This window comes from Geotrypetes seraphini, chromosome 13, assembly GCF_902459505.1.
Source record: "Geotrypetes seraphini chromosome 13, aGeoSer1.1, whole genome shotgun sequence".
NCBI lineage: Eukaryota > Metazoa > Chordata > Amphibia > Gymnophiona > Dermophiidae > Geotrypetes > Geotrypetes seraphini.
Window position 1 is genome coordinate 12,931,193 of NC_047096.1, and position 15,426 is coordinate 12,946,618.

Sequence of the window (15,426 nt, forward strand, 5' to 3'; positions counted from 1 at the left end):
GTGGGTGATGTCATCCATGTTATCCGGCATGGATGACCTTTGGCATGTCTGACAATGCGTGCACATGTGCCTTCTCACCTGTGCAGAACTCGCAAATTTATTTTCTCAGCAGAGCAGAGATGTCTTCTGACACTATCGTGTGGCTTTTTTCTTGCTGCCTTCACAGTAAACTTTTTGGTCTTCCTGCCTTTTTCTTTTGTGCACAGGATCTTTTTTTTCTTATTTCTTCCTTTTTCCATTATTTTATTAGTGTTTTTGGTACTTATTAACTTCATTTTTTTCATGTCCTACAACCTCCTAAGAGGGACTCTTTTCTTAAAATTAATTCAATGCACTTTTTTTGAAATTTATTTATTAAATACAGCCATTTGATTTTTGCCTCTGCTATTTTTCTGGATATGTCCCAGAAACCTTCCAGTGGGCAAGAAACCTTTTGGTGTACCAAAGTCCAATCCATTGGCATAGGAGGCATTAGTCCCCATGGCTTCAAGCTGCACCAGATACTGGAGATGCATAGATATCGAGGCAGTCTCTCCTTGCCTCAATGTTGGGCGTTAGTAGTGCTTAATCACATTATCCATATAAAAAGACACTGATTTGTGAATCAACAATGTAACTAACACCAGATTTCCTTTTGTTTGAGGAAGCAGTGGTGTTGCTCCACCCAGGATTGTTTCAGATTTTGGTGTTCCATGTCACACAACTTTCTGAGGGATGCACAAAACTTACCAATCGTATCCCGATCGTCGCTAAACCAGTTTGACCAGTTTATCAATTGGATCGGATTCCCCGATGCACAAAACTGCCCACCACTTGTTTTCTGATCTGATTCGACCCATGCAAATTAGTAAAGCCCCATGCAAAATAGCATCTGGTTTTACCAATCCTAAAACCCGATTGCTCTAGACCTGTCGGTAACTTACCAACAGGTCTGCCTGTGCTTTTGGTTTTCTTTTTTTTTTTTCAATGGCACAGATATTTTAGTGCATCCAGCCCTTTATTTCTTGCAGTCACACTATAGGGTAGTTGCACTAAGGTCAGCAATCGTCGCTAAACCAGTTTTAACAGCTTTCGCAACAATCGCTTTTACTGATCCGATGCACAAAACGGCTTACCGTGTTTTCCCCTCGATTGCCCATTTTCCGATCCGGCCATGCAAATTAGTTAAAATCCTACAACAGACTGTGTTGACTCAATGATCTCAAGCTTTAGGACATCTGTCTACTCCAATCCAAGTTACGTCAGATCTCTGTCACTCCCTCCAATAGTGAATGGTTCCTTACAATTTTATTCAAGGTCTTCCCTTTCAGTTCCTTGCCATCAGACACTCCTAACCATAGATGTTAGGATGTCATTAACCACTGGGACTGTGGGATGCCAGTGGCAAAGCCAATATTGTCACACTGAAGGTGGTTAATAACACAGCTGAGCAAGGTGTTAAAACTGATAACTGGCATCACCACAAACACAGTGTAGCGTGAGGCCTTGTTGCAAGGAGTTGAACAGCATCACAGGCTTTGTTCTGACTATCTGAAGAAGACACTGGATACTTGAGTGTTTGGAACGCCATTGGTAGATGACTACACCAAAGTGTACATGTTTATCTATTAGCGAAGTATGTTAAATTTTTGTTTTCTACAATAAAGTGCAAATATTGAAGGTCATTTAATAAAATACTGCTAGACTCTTGCATAAAATGATGGCTTTTTATCAATGTATCGTTGCTGTGTGTGAAAACATAAGTTATAGCTATAACACCAAGAAATTTGCTCCATTAAGCAAAAATAGCAAATTTTAAGAAAAACTAAGCTTTATGTAATCAGTGGCTTTTAGGAAACCCCAGGATGGGCTTTAAACATTTTTTTTAAATTATTTTCTGATCAAGCAAAATCAAATTAATTGGAAAAACTTAAATTTGCAAGCCATGAATAGCAAAATAATCACCAAACCTGAATCTCCCTTGACATTTCAAAGGCAAGGGAGTCTGGGAAGCAATTCTAATAGAAAGCAACCACACATCCCAGAATGAGTATAAGATAAGTTTTTAAAATCTAGGCCAGATTGACTTGAGTCAGTGGGAACATCAAATTAGATGGTCAGATACAGTCTTGAATCTGAGCTCTCCTGTACAAATACTGCGTGGCATTTCTCTTCAGATGCTCTCATCTGAAGGTAGTACAGCACCAGATCAAAGTTTTCCCTTTAGCACACCTGAGGGTAACCACAGGGTTCACAAGATTTGCTGAGCAGTATTAACCTAAGTAATTTCAAGGCAGTGCTGGCATTGATTTCACAGTATAAGCAGAGTACAGATCTCTGTTTTAATTCCCAAGGCTGGAAGGGTGGCCTGTGAATTCCTTCATTCCAGTTTGTTTCTTTCCTTTTATTATAATCGGAGTACAAATTGCTGTCAGGACATTGAATTAATGTGCCAGCCACAGTCAGAACAGAGTGTTCTGTGCTCTTCTAAGAAAAACCCTAACAATCTTGCCTTAGGCACACAGAAAACAATGAGAAAGCAGTGCTGCCTCTCAGGAGAGGCTCCATGGACTGGATGACTGCAGCATCTCACTCTGCATTGATCCAAATGAAACCTTATCCTCTGGCTCTGCTTTCAAACAGCAAAGAGCACCTCTTTTGAGAAAAATAGGTTTTGTTTCTGCTGTACTTATGTATCATTAGAGCTATCATTCAACTCAGATTTGGTCTCTTTTTAGCACATAAGATTTGCAGCAACCTTAAAAAAATTGTAAGTGGAGATTTTCCACAGCTGAAATCTCTCATTTTAATCTCAAAACCTGCGTCCAAGACCACTTGCTATTACAAACTGCTGTTAGTAATAAGAGAGCACGTTCAAGTTCCCCCTTCAATTATGTTTCTCTGGAGACGACCAGGATACTTAAATTCTCACAACTTGGGTGACATCATCAAACGGAGCCCCATATAAGAATTTTACTCCAAAACTAACTGTCAAAACTTTTGAGCTTGCTCAGCCGTGCATGTGCATCATTTACCCCTTCTCACTTGCTACTATCATATGGGACCACACTAATCTTTTGTTTTTCACAGAGCCATTAGGATGTGTTTCTTCACAATTCTCATGAGAATCTTCTTTTCTTGCTTTTTGCTGTTGTGCAATATTCTTTCCCTGTCTCTTCCACAAGAAGAGACAGGGAAACTCATTCATTGAGTTTGTCAGGGAGATCATTCAGACTAGAGATCAGTGGCCATTTTTCATCAACAGCTGCCAGGGGCAGGAGTGACTGAGGTTTGTTCTTGTTCAGAATCCTTGAGGGCCTGCTGGGACATAGGATGGGGTATCTCTTGGGGGAGGACAGAAGGGGCTTTTTTTTGGGGGGGGTCCTACTTGTGGTGGGAGAATTGGGTCATGTTGGTGGGGTAAGGTCATGCTGGGTGAGGCTAGAAGGGGGGGGGTGGACAGAATAAGAGGGGAGAGGAAAGAGGGGTAATATAAGGTTTATTGGCTGGGACCTCTTGTATGGGTCCCAGCCAATAAACTCCAGCAACCAAGACATGTTCTGTCAGACTTGGATATTCAGCACCAGTGCTTGGACTGGCTTAACATTGAACATGAAGGTCTTATTTAGCCAGCAATGATTAGCACATTTTTAAAAATGCTAACTTGCATATCCATACAAACTTCCTTCCTAAAGTTACTACTACTATTAATTATTTCTATACCAGATGCACGCAGCGCTGCACAGAGTCACAAAGAAGAAGAAAACATTCCCTGCTCAAAATAGCTTAAGTTGTTGGTGCTTCACCTTAACCAGTCTATACAAGTGACATAATGAATTCCACCAGAAATTAAAATTAAGCCTACTATGGTCTTTCCAGTTATTAGTAATATGTTTGATGGCAACTCCAGTCATGATCAATAAAAGTTTATTGTTACACGATGATATCTGACTCTTTTTTCTCATAGACATTCCAAATATCACAGTATCATAAGATAACGCTACATGGTTTTCCAATAAACAATTTATTTGATCCCAGATTGAATTCCAAAAGGCTAAGATATGGGGACAGTAATACAAAAGATGATCCAAAGTCCCTACATCCAGATTACAATGCCAGCATCTATTAGACAAGGAACTATTTAATTTTTGTAATCTAACTGGGGTCCAAAAAGCTCTATTTTTATTTTTTGATATATTATTTGCACATCCAGGGATGGGAGGGTGGGTAGGGGGTATAGGTTTATATGATGCATTGACTTTTTCTTTGATGGTGGGGAAGGGAGGGGGGTATTTTGGGGTATTGATAAACTTTTTCTGAATGTTTATAAGTGCTTAATTTTTATGGTTAAGACATGTATTTTATGAGGCACTTGTTGTAAGATTTGAAAATTTAATAAAGATTAAAAAAAAAAGAAGTACATATCGATGTCAAATCTTTTTTTTTTTTTAATTTATCTCTGGATAAGAAAGTGATGTACAGTAAACCCCTGCAAGTTCGCAAATCGCAGACTCAGTCTTTCACTGTATTTTCCGACTGCTTCTTCCTAATACTAAAGTCAGGCTACACCAATCAGGAGCTGCTTTGACATGTTATCTGGCGGTTGGAAAATACTGAGAATGATCCTGCACCCGCCGGCACCCCCAGCTGCCCTCTCCTGCCTTCAATCCCCTCCTAAACTGCATTTGCAGTTTTTCAAAATTCGCGGGTGTTCCTGGAACGGAACCCCCATGAATTTTGGGGGAGTACTATAATTGCAGGTAAACAATAGAAATTTTCCTTATATTGGAATCCCTTTAGATCCTGTCATTTGAGGAAAGCTTAGTCAATCTTTTGCCTTCAAGCTGGTAGAGATGTGGAATGGACTTCCTGACTCCATAGACTGATAGGCCAGCTACAACAATTTTATAAAGCCCTGAAAACTCTTCTATTTACACAATATTTAAATGACTTAACTATAGTATCAAAGAATTGACGATAATCCAGCTTTTTTTCTCTTTTATGCTCTCTTATGTACTCTAGTCTTAATTACATGTGAACCGAGTTGAGCTCCGTTGGGAGATGACCCGGTATATAAATTGAAGGCTAGATTAGATTAGATTTACTCATGAAACAAAAGATATCCACAAAAATGTGTAGTCTAACTGAGGAATAAATTAGGACCTCTCACACCCTTTGGCTGAAATAACTTCAGTGAAATGCTTTTTGTAGCCATGTACCAGTCTCTGACATCAGTCTGAGAAAAGTTTGGCCCACTCCTCAGACAGTTCTTTTGATCTCACCATGGTGTTCACTCTCACTGCAGCAGTCATGAGCACACCAAACTAAATGTCTGAGGTTTAAGTAAGGCAAACCTCCTTCAAAATGCTGAGTAATAATGTTCTAATCATGTGCACCTGATGTGATATGCCTGTGTGTGATTTGAGTCACTTTAAGTGGGAGGATATGCGGGGGTGTCCTAATTTATTCCTCAGTTAGAATACACATTTTTGTGCATATCTTTTGTTTCATGAGTAAATCAAGGAAAATATTTTTGTTTACCTTCAATTACATCACTTTTCCAGATATAAATTAAAAAAAGATTTGACATTGATATGTGAACATGGGGTGTCTTAATTTTTTCACATGACTGTGGGTATTCAGTCCTTCTATTAGAACATCATTTTTATGGCTGACAGCATAGAGGAGTGGTTATAGCATAGTATTAAGAAACTTGCAAACTTATATTTTTGGGCATCAGTGATGACATATCCTTGAGTTGGGTACTTAATTTCATTGTGTTTAGGGCACTGGAGCTCTAATAGATACTCAATTGGGAAAGCTTTCCTATGGGATCAGAGAACAGTCATTATGATAGGATGCATGGAATAGACTTGTGAAGGAAGGGGTGATGGTGACAAAAACAATGGAATTCAAAAGGTTGTTAGATAAACACAAAGGATCTCTACATGGAAAGGTATCACACCTAGCTTCAGATGCCTCTTGATATCATTGGAGTGATGTTAACAGCTCTAAACATTTGCTCAGCAGACTTAATCCTTGTCAGTCTTTTTCTGTTGTCATTAAGTTACTATAATGATGTAACTAAGCGATTTATCTCGTAGAATACTCCATGTGCTGACATAGCTGTATAAATGATGCCACCTGTATCCTTGAGACATTCATACAGGACAAGAAATAATGTTTATTACTGCACAACCTATAAAGAAAAAATAATTTCAAATTTCTTTTTAAATAGTCCATCTAGAAGGGAGCTGCAGTGGCCAGATATTTGACTGTCGAGATGTGACTTTTATCATCGGAGAGGGTGAAGACCATGACATTCCAATTGGACTTGACAGAGCACTTGAGAAGATGCAGCGAGGAGAGATCTGTATTCTACACCTAGGTCCACGGTAAGAAACAATCTTATTTGGAGGGGGAAGGAGACAGGGTTATGACACCTTGAACAGCAAGAGTGCCAAAGGTCAGGATTAAATGTCATAAGTAGGGCTTTTATTCTTAGGTGTAGGTTTTAAATTTAGATGTTCCTTTAGCGTCCCTCCAGACCTGCACAGAAAGAGATGGGTTTTCACTTCTCTGCCAGCAGGGGGAGACTGAGGTACTAACTTTTGGCTACAGTACAGGTGGGCTGTGCAGTCCCTCTTACACTCAGTCTATTCTCAGTCTCCAGCAGGTAGAGTGGTAAGATTGTGCAGTCTGTGCTGAGGTTTGTTTGGGCCTGTTGGATCTGGTTAGGGAATTTTTCTGGTCCCTTTTGCTGTCTGGATAGAGCTTGGGGGATCCTCTTGTGGGTCCTACCGACCTCAGGGGTGCCATACTCAAAAGGGTTGAATCCCTCCCCCCATTTCCCCCCTCCCCAGGTTTTCTATGTTTAGAGGAGCCTCAACTGTACACCTGGCCACCTATACCAGCATAGACTACAGCTTAGAGTGCCTTGTGGGGTCTGCTCTAACTTGAGACAATTGGTGAGCTGTGAGAAGTTAAAAAAAAAAAAAAGACACAAGAAATAATTGGAGCATAAAGTAGTCCTGAGGCCGCTGTTTTTGTATGGCATTGTTGTGTGTGGGTTTTTGGCACATTCAGTATGAGCGCTTCAAAGAAGCAACACAAGTGCGTTTTATGTGGGCGCCAAGTGGTGGATGCAGTCCAGCTGCCTTGAGGGGGACCCAGCTTCGAGTGTTAGTGTGTTAGATTCCCCTTCATGTGCACACCACTTGTTGGCGGGAGGCGCTGGTGACAGCCAGGCTTCACTTGCCGGCCAAGCCAGGGGTTCCTCGGCAGCCTGGCAGATTTTATTTATTTATTTAGATTTCTAGCCCATCCTCCCCGAAGCTCAGAACAGGTTACATAAGAACATTCAAAATGCAGACATTTTACAAAAGTGCAGACCAAAATTCACAGAGACTAAGAGGCTCAGAGGAGGGAAGAGAAAGGGAGAGGCAGTCTGTCTGAATCTGTTTAGCTGATTTGGGATTGCGGACTGCCGGGGTGGCTGGGGATTCCCTTGTCGCTGTGGCTGCTAGCGGTGTTTCTGTAGCAACAGGGTCAAGTTTAGCTTTGGTGCTCTGTTTGCTTTCAGGTAACAGTTTAGCGATAGCGCTTCCCTCAGTTTTGGTGGGAAGTATGTCCATTTTGCCTCAGGTGACCTTCCTCCTGTCTTAGAGCGACAGGAACAGGTCTTAAATGTGTCTTCTGCACTCCTACTATGATTTCTGGCTTGCCACCAGGGTTGTTTGGTCCTGATTTTGTGTTGGCCATGTGCAAGGATTATTTACATGTGACTGGTGTCTTGGGATGAGGATTACTTTTTGGCTGATCTGTTTTCTCCGAATGAGGACTTGGATCTTGGGGAGGATTTTTCAGATCCCTTAGGGGTTTGCTTGTTCTGGATGGAGATTTTTCAGAGGCGCTGGTTGGTGAGGACGTGTCTGTTGTGCCCATTTTTCATCGGGAAGAGTTGCAGTAGTTCATACTTCAAGTGCATTCTGTTTTACACTTTGAAGAGGAAGCTAAGACCCCCCCCCCCCTTATGTGGTGGACCCTCTTCTTAGAGGGATCCGATCAGCATTCCGCTCTTTCCCTATGCATCAGGATATTTGGGATGTAGTGCACACTCGGTGGAAAGTTCCGGATGTGCCTTTTTGTTTGACGCGGTCTAAGGCCAGACTCTACCTCAATCATGATGATGATAGAGAAATCTTTGTCTCCTATGGTGTATGTGGTGGTCTCGGCTATTGCACACAGACATACCATGCAGGTGGAAGGTGGCTGGGCCCTGAGAGACCCTCAGGACTGTAAGATAGAAGCTGTTCTTAAATGCAATTTTGATCTGGCTGTCCAGGCGGCAATTTTGTGGCAGTCTGGTAACCGGGGCTCATTTCTAGTAGTCTTGAGAAAGTTCTTGACTACAAGTTGGCTGACTGGTCCTTAGTGGATCAGGAAGTAGCTAAGATTGAGATGGGAGTTTCTTTTCTCTATGATGCCATCTTTTGCGTGCCTCATCCAAGTCCATGGCTCTGGGTGTAGTGGCCCACCAAACCCTGTGGCTTCGGGGTTGGTCGGTGGATGCAGCATCTAAGGCTAAGCTTAGTAAGATTCCCTTTATATGAGCTTCGGCTCTTGGCCAAATTACACAATTCTGAGTGTATGAGAATTATATTACACTGTATATTTAATTATTTACAATACAATTAACAGACCAACAGATTGTTAGGAGTCTTTTTCTTTTGTTGTTATATTCAGCCATTCTTACTCCTCATTCTTTCCAGCATTTGCCAAATACGCTTCCCTACTTTAGTTACTGTGGCTATTCGTAAAAACTGAGTGTAAGAGGAACTGCAAAGCCCACTTATATTGTAGCCAAAAGCTGGTATCTCAGTCTCCATCTGCTGGCAGAAGAGCGTAAACCCATCCGTTTCTGTGCCGGTCTAGAGGGACTAAAAGAAAGAAAATTAGCAGGTAAAGACCTCATTTCTCCTTTTCCAGCTTATTAAGGGTTCTTTGAGGATACAAAAAATGTTATAGGTGTTTCAAATCCTATTGCTTGATACTTTTCTGGTAGAATAAAATATATGTTTTGCCACTTAGGAGGTATCAGTGCAGAAGATGAATAGAAACTGAGTGGAGGACATAAGGCAAGCCAAGAGAGGCGTAAAAGATAGCCAGAGAAAGTGATGTTTCCAGTGTTCAGCCAATAAATATCTATTTTAATTTTTTTGCATTAGAGGTGTTTTATCAGGATTTATAGGATAAAACTTATAATCAGAAGACATAATCTTAAACAAAGCATTGTGATCCATACAAGAATTATTGAGTTCTTGGTTGAATTTCCCCTTTACACAATGTATGTGGCCATGGTTATTATCTGACTCTTCATATTGGGGATAGTTTTCAAAGGGATATCTGCAGGTATACTATGGTTTACTTGTGGATGGAAAAATTATTTTTGAAAATGTGTGCATGCTCCATGAAAGAGAAAGGAGTGATATCAGGGGCATGAGTAAGATGAACTGAGTGAATTATGTTCAGAGATTTCATTTTGAAATCCCAATGCAAATGCCTATGGGCACTGGCCACTACTGGATTGTCAAATGGAAACTCTACAAGGCCCATAGGAACTTTAAAAAGTTGAGCTGCTCATAGCTTTCTTAAAATCATTACCTTAGGCATTTTTAATTTTAAAATAATTTTTCTTCAACCGCTGCCCCCCCCCAACACAACTTTCTCTTAAAGCAAGTTCCTTAAATATGAACATTATATTCATAATTACGCATGATGATCCTCTTGCTAGTATGATGTGAAGACACCATGGGCATAGACTGATGGAATTGCCTAGCTAGAAAGTTTGAAGGTCACCTTTCTAGTAACGTAGTAAGGGGGTTAGGCGGTCTGCCCCAGGCACATCATGGTGTGGCCACCGACACCCCTCCTCCTCTCCACCCCCCACCTCTTCCCACTCCTTCCCTTTCCCCATACCACTAGTTGTTCACTGCCGTGAGCAACAACTTTCAAAGTGCTCATGCTGACGTCACTTCTGGGTGCCGTGCATAGGACATCAGAGGGAGAGCCAATGCGGTCGCGAGGCGCATGTTGAATTTGTTGCTCGTGTGGTGAACTATAGTACATGAGGGTTGGGAGTCACCTCCCTGGGCGCCTCTCACCCTTGCTAAACCACTGCCCCTTTCTTAAACAAAAAGTTCCTTTTTTCTTGATAAACATCCTAGATTGCTGCAGTTTACTGCAGTGGATTTATTGACATCTCAAAGCGGAGAGGATCATGCTTAGGCCACAGGATGCGCCAGTTGTCACTTGACTCAGGATGCTCCCTTGGGGTGGGATGATAATTTCTTGTAGAAATGAGCAGATATTTTTCTCATGTACTGAGTTATCCTTTTCCCTTGATCACATTCAGTAGCACTTTATGAATAACTTCTTGCATATGAGCTACTCAAAGCTTAAAATAAACTTTAAAACAATCCATCTATTTGCTCCTCTACCTCTCCGAGTAGTCCTTTATTGAACCCCTGATAGTCCCTTTCCTCCTCCATCACTGATTTTGACTCTTGACTCTCCTTCTTTCTTGAACCCTCATCCTTGATGACTTCAACATCCATGCTTATACCACCTCTTACTCCTACACTTCCAGGTTCTTTGCTCTAACATCCTCATTCAATCTCCAGCTGCGCTCCTATGCATCAGAATGGCGACTGCCTTGACCTTATCATAATTGCTCTACCACCAATTTCTGCACCTCAGCTCTCCCGCTCTGACCATCATCTGTTCACATTCACAATTCATCAACACCCTCTCTCTCTCTCCCCTCCCCAACCCAGCCAATCACTACCAATACGTTTAGAAACCTTCAGGCTATTGACCCTGGCACCCTCTCCAATACTGTCTTATCTCTCCCCTCAACCACTATATCACACAAGTCTGTCAATGAAACTATCTTCTCCTGTAACACCGTTCTCTCCTCTCCTCTGCTCTAGATACCCTCACTCTTCCCATATCACATCCTGTAAAGAGTGCCAAACCCCAGCCCTGACTTATCTCCAACATCTGCTACCTGCACTCCTGTGTCTAATCAGCTGAACATCCTTGGCTTACATTCCACACATATGCTGACTTCATACACTTCAAATTCCTGCTGACATCCTTCCAGTCTGCCCTCTTACTTGCCAAATAAGAATACTATGCCCATTTAACGAACTATGCCCATTTAACGAACTATGCCCATTTATCTAATCCTCGCCATCTCTTTACCACACTAAATTCTGTACTCAGTGCCCTCACTTTCATTTTCTCCCCAGACTATAGTTAAGTTCTTCTACAACAAGATTCAGAAGATTCAACTTGAGTTCTCAACCAGGTCACTCCTTACCCCTCCCCCCCTTCCATCTGTTCATTTTGCTAACCTCTCCATAACCCCTGTCACATTTTCTTCCTTTTCTGAAATCTCAGAAGAGGAAACTGCATATCTTCTCTCCTCTTTCAAACCCACTACCTGCTCCTCTGATCCAATTCTCACCTACCTACTCAGTGCAATCTCTGTCATTCCTCATGTAACATCCTCAACCTATTACTCTCCACTGTAACTGTTCCTGATGTTTTCAAACATGCAATAGTTACATCTCTCCTCAAAAAAAATCCTCGCTAGACCCCCACAAGCCCCTCCAACTACCGCTCTATCTCCCTCCTCCCCTTCTTATCCAAGCTATTTGAATGTACTGTTCACTGCTGTTGCCTGGACTTCTATCATCTTGAGCTGTTCTTGACACACTTCAGTTAGGCTCTCGCCCCCTGCTTTCCATGGAAATTGCCCTTGCTAAAGTCTCTAGTTACCTGTTCCTGGCCAGATGCAAAGGCCTCTACTCTATCTTCATCCTTCTTGATCTATCTGCTGCTTTCGACACTGTTGATCACCACCTACTCCTTGATACACTGTCCTCACTTGGATTACAGGGTTCTGTTCTCTCCTGACTTTCTTTCTACCTCCCATCGCATTTTCAGTGTATGCATTGGTGGATCCTCCTCCACTGCTTTTCCACTATCAATAGGTGTACCTCAAGACTCTATCTTGGAACCTCTTATTTTCTCTATCTATACACACTGCTTCTGTGCACTGATCTTCTCCCTTGGTTTTCAATTTCACCTCTATGCTGACAACTCCCAGATCTACCTCTCCACACCGGATATCTCTACAGGAATCCAGGCCCGAGTCTCAGCCTGCCTATCCAACATTGCTGCCTGGATGTCTCACTGACATCTAAAATTGAATTTGGCTAAAATCGAGCTCCTAATCTTCCCTCCTAAACCCACCCACACCCTCCCCCCATTCTGTATGTCTGTGGACAACACTCTCCTCCCTGTCTTGTCAACTCACAATCCAGGGGTCATTTTCGACTCCTCTCTTTTCTTCTCTACTCAGATCCAACAAACTGCTAAAGGTTTTTGCCTCCTCCTCTATAAACTTACCAAAATTCGACCTCTCCTTTCCGAGCATACTGCCAAAACCCTAATCCACGCTCTCATCATCTCTAACTTAGATTACTGCAACTTGCTTCTCTCAGGTCTTCTGTTCAAAATTCTGCTGCACGACTCATTCTGCAAGAGCCGCCATGCTTTCACATGGGATTCTCCTCAAATCACTTCATTGGCTCCTCATCCATTTCCGAATACAGTTCAAACTCCTCTTACTGACCTACAAGTGCATTCACTCTGCAGCCCCTCAACTGTCCTCGCTTATCTCCCCCTGTAAACTCAGTTTATCCAGTAAGTCCCTTTTATCTGTACCCATCTCCTCCACTGCCAACTTCAGATTCTGTCCCTTCTTTCTGTCTTGCTGCACCGTTTTCAAATCTAGGCTAAAAGCCCACTTTTTTGAGGCTGATTTCAATGCCTCCCACTCATCATAAGACACCTATGTCCATCCTATTGTTCTCTCTGCTGAAATTCCCCAACCTCTATATGTCCTGTGTGGCCAAATTTGATTGTAAGCTTTTCTGAGCAGAGACCATTTTTTACATGTTAAATGTACAGTGCTGCATATGCATTTCAGCACTATAGAAATGATAAATAGTAGTAGTAAAGAAGGCTTTTAAATTACTCCTAGAGGCCTTCTATATTATTTTGAGAACTTGAATTTGTGGCCATGCAGGAATAACAAGTGCTGTAGACTTCCAAAAATATTCTTTCATAAGCAAATGTAGACATTCTAAAGTTTAAAAAATTGCTTTCAGCTCCACTGATAAAGTTGCTCAGTGGCTGACTAATCTCTGGCTGGCTTACCTCCTTCCAGATATGGGTTTGGAGAAACGGGAAAACCTGTGTTTGGCATTGAACCTAATGCTGAGCTTACATATGAAGTTACCCTCAAGAACTATGAAAAGGTGAGAAATCACAGTGTACAAAATGCTGGCTTTGGTATGAAGTCTCTGTCATTCTCTCAGCAGAATGTTCGACCCACAGAGATCTTAGTTCTTTTGCTGGCATGTCTTTAGTGAAGAGGGAAGATGAGTTCCTGGTACGAGCCAAGATCTGTTTCTTCATTTGTTAAGATTTATTCAGTTTCTATCTCTGTCCTGTAGATACAATAATTTATATCCTGCCAAAAGGTTCAGATGATTTGGCAGGGCATAATCAGCCTGTGAATGGAGCTGACATTAGCAGGAGCGAAGAAACCAGATGCCCTGTGTTGGCTGCATTTTAAAGTAGATTAAAGGTCTTTGCTTTGCTACAGTTTCTTCCTGAGCACATAAATACAGTTAAACCAAAAATGCTCTTTAAGGCAACACACAGAAACATAAGATAATATGGTTTGTCCAGTTTGCCCGTGCATGTTATCTACTCCCTTTCACTTCCTTAGCAACAACTGCTATAAACTCAATGTGTATGTTAAGGGCAATTCTATAACACTGTGCCTATAATTACATACCATTTGCAAGCATAAATGTACAGAATACTAGCAATTTTGTGGACAAGTATACATTTACTTGTGTAAGTGACAGCAAAGCAACCAAGCACTATTCTGTAAAAGCACATAAGTTGCATAGTGTGTAAATGCAAGGGGATGTGAAACCCATTGAAAGAGCTGCTACTTAATGCATATACAAGCTCACTCACTTCACTGTCTGCTATAATCTCCACTAGAGAATAACATGGTGACTGCTACCCAAGGCTAGTCATGGGTAGCTGCAGATAACCTGCCGGAATGGGGGAAAAAATCAACTGGTTGCCATGAGTACAGGGACAAGGCCATTCACTGCTCCATGGAGCTCAGAATGGCCTTGTCCCTGCAGTAAAGGATCTGCCACGAGTTGCCTCCCTTCCCACCCCTTCTGATCAACTGCCTCCCTCGTAATCGCGGGTGAAACAGCAGCCACCCCCCCTTTGTGAGTCCAGCAGCCACCCTTCTCCTTATCACGGGTTGAATGGTCCCCTTACCCTTGTACCCAATGCATCCTCCTCCACTGTGGATTCCATTTATAAACAAGCCCCCCTCCACCGAAGCCTTCCGGGTCAGCCATGGATCCCAGTTACCCCAACAGTCCTCCTTCCAGCTGGGCTGCTCTTTCCTGCCTTCAGTGGTACTTGTTTGCAGAGACACGTGCCGCGGCTCTTGTACACTGCACATGGCTGACCTGGAAGCCATCTCTCCGTTGAGATGGCTTCCAGGTCAGCAGTGTGCAAGAGCTGCTGCGTGTGTCCCTGCAAACAAGTTCAGCTGATAACAGGAAGGAGCAGCCCACCTGGAAGGAGGACTGTTAAGGTAACTGGGATCCCCAGCTTCCCTCCGACATCAGCTCTGACATCGAAGGGAAGGCTTCCGGGTTGGGTTCGGTGGAAGGGGGCATGCCCAGCTGGATGGCCCTGAAGGAAACAAGGGAGAGAGGGGATAACATGAGGCAAAGGGAGAAAGGAGGGGGAGAAGGAGCGAGTTGGGACATGATAGGGGCACAAATTTGAGACAAAGGCTTGGAGGGGGACACAAACTCAGGACACAGAAGGAAGGGGAAGGGTCATGAACTTGGGACACAAGGGAGGGATGTAATAGAAAGGGAGAATTGTTGGGCATAAATGTGTGAGTGAGGGAAAGAGATGGTGCATATGGGGAAAGGAAGAAAGAGTAAAATTGTGCATAGAGAGAGAGGAGTGAGGTAGAGAAACATGGGGATGAGAAGGAGAAATGTTGGATATGGTGGTAGAGAGGGAACAGAGGGACAGATTGAAGGGGATGCAATGGGGAGGAATGTTGGACATAGTGATGGAGGGAGAGGTTTGGCATGGTGCTGGAGAGAGGTGGTAGAAGGAGAAATGTTGGGCATGGGGTTGGTTGCAATAGTGAATAATGCTGCACATGATCCGGAGGATGAGGAAATGTTGGATATGGCAGTAGAGGGAGTGGGAGAGATGCTCCCTGTATCTCTCTCTCTTTCCCTACTTCCT

The 15,426-nt window shown here is 42.6% G+C and overlaps 1 protein-coding gene across 4 annotated transcripts in view; it reads left to right on the forward strand.

The window, feature by feature from the left end:
* Positions 1-15,426, forward strand: part of FKBP5 (FKBP prolyl isomerase 5) — a 75,346-nt gene that overhangs the window by 49,860 nt on the left and 10,060 nt on the right. For all 4 annotated transcript variants that reach the window (XR_004536797.1, XR_004536798.1, XM_033918452.1 and 1 more), the window contains exons 7-8: positions 6,218-6,374; positions 13,280-13,370. Coding sequence is in view for 2 of the 4 variants with exons in the window: in XM_033918452.1 (XP_033774343.1) it covers positions 6,218-6,374; positions 13,280-13,370 (248 nt within the window). In the remaining 2 variants the exon portion in view is untranslated. The remainder of the gene's footprint in view (positions 1-6,217; positions 6,375-13,279; positions 13,371-15,426) is intronic.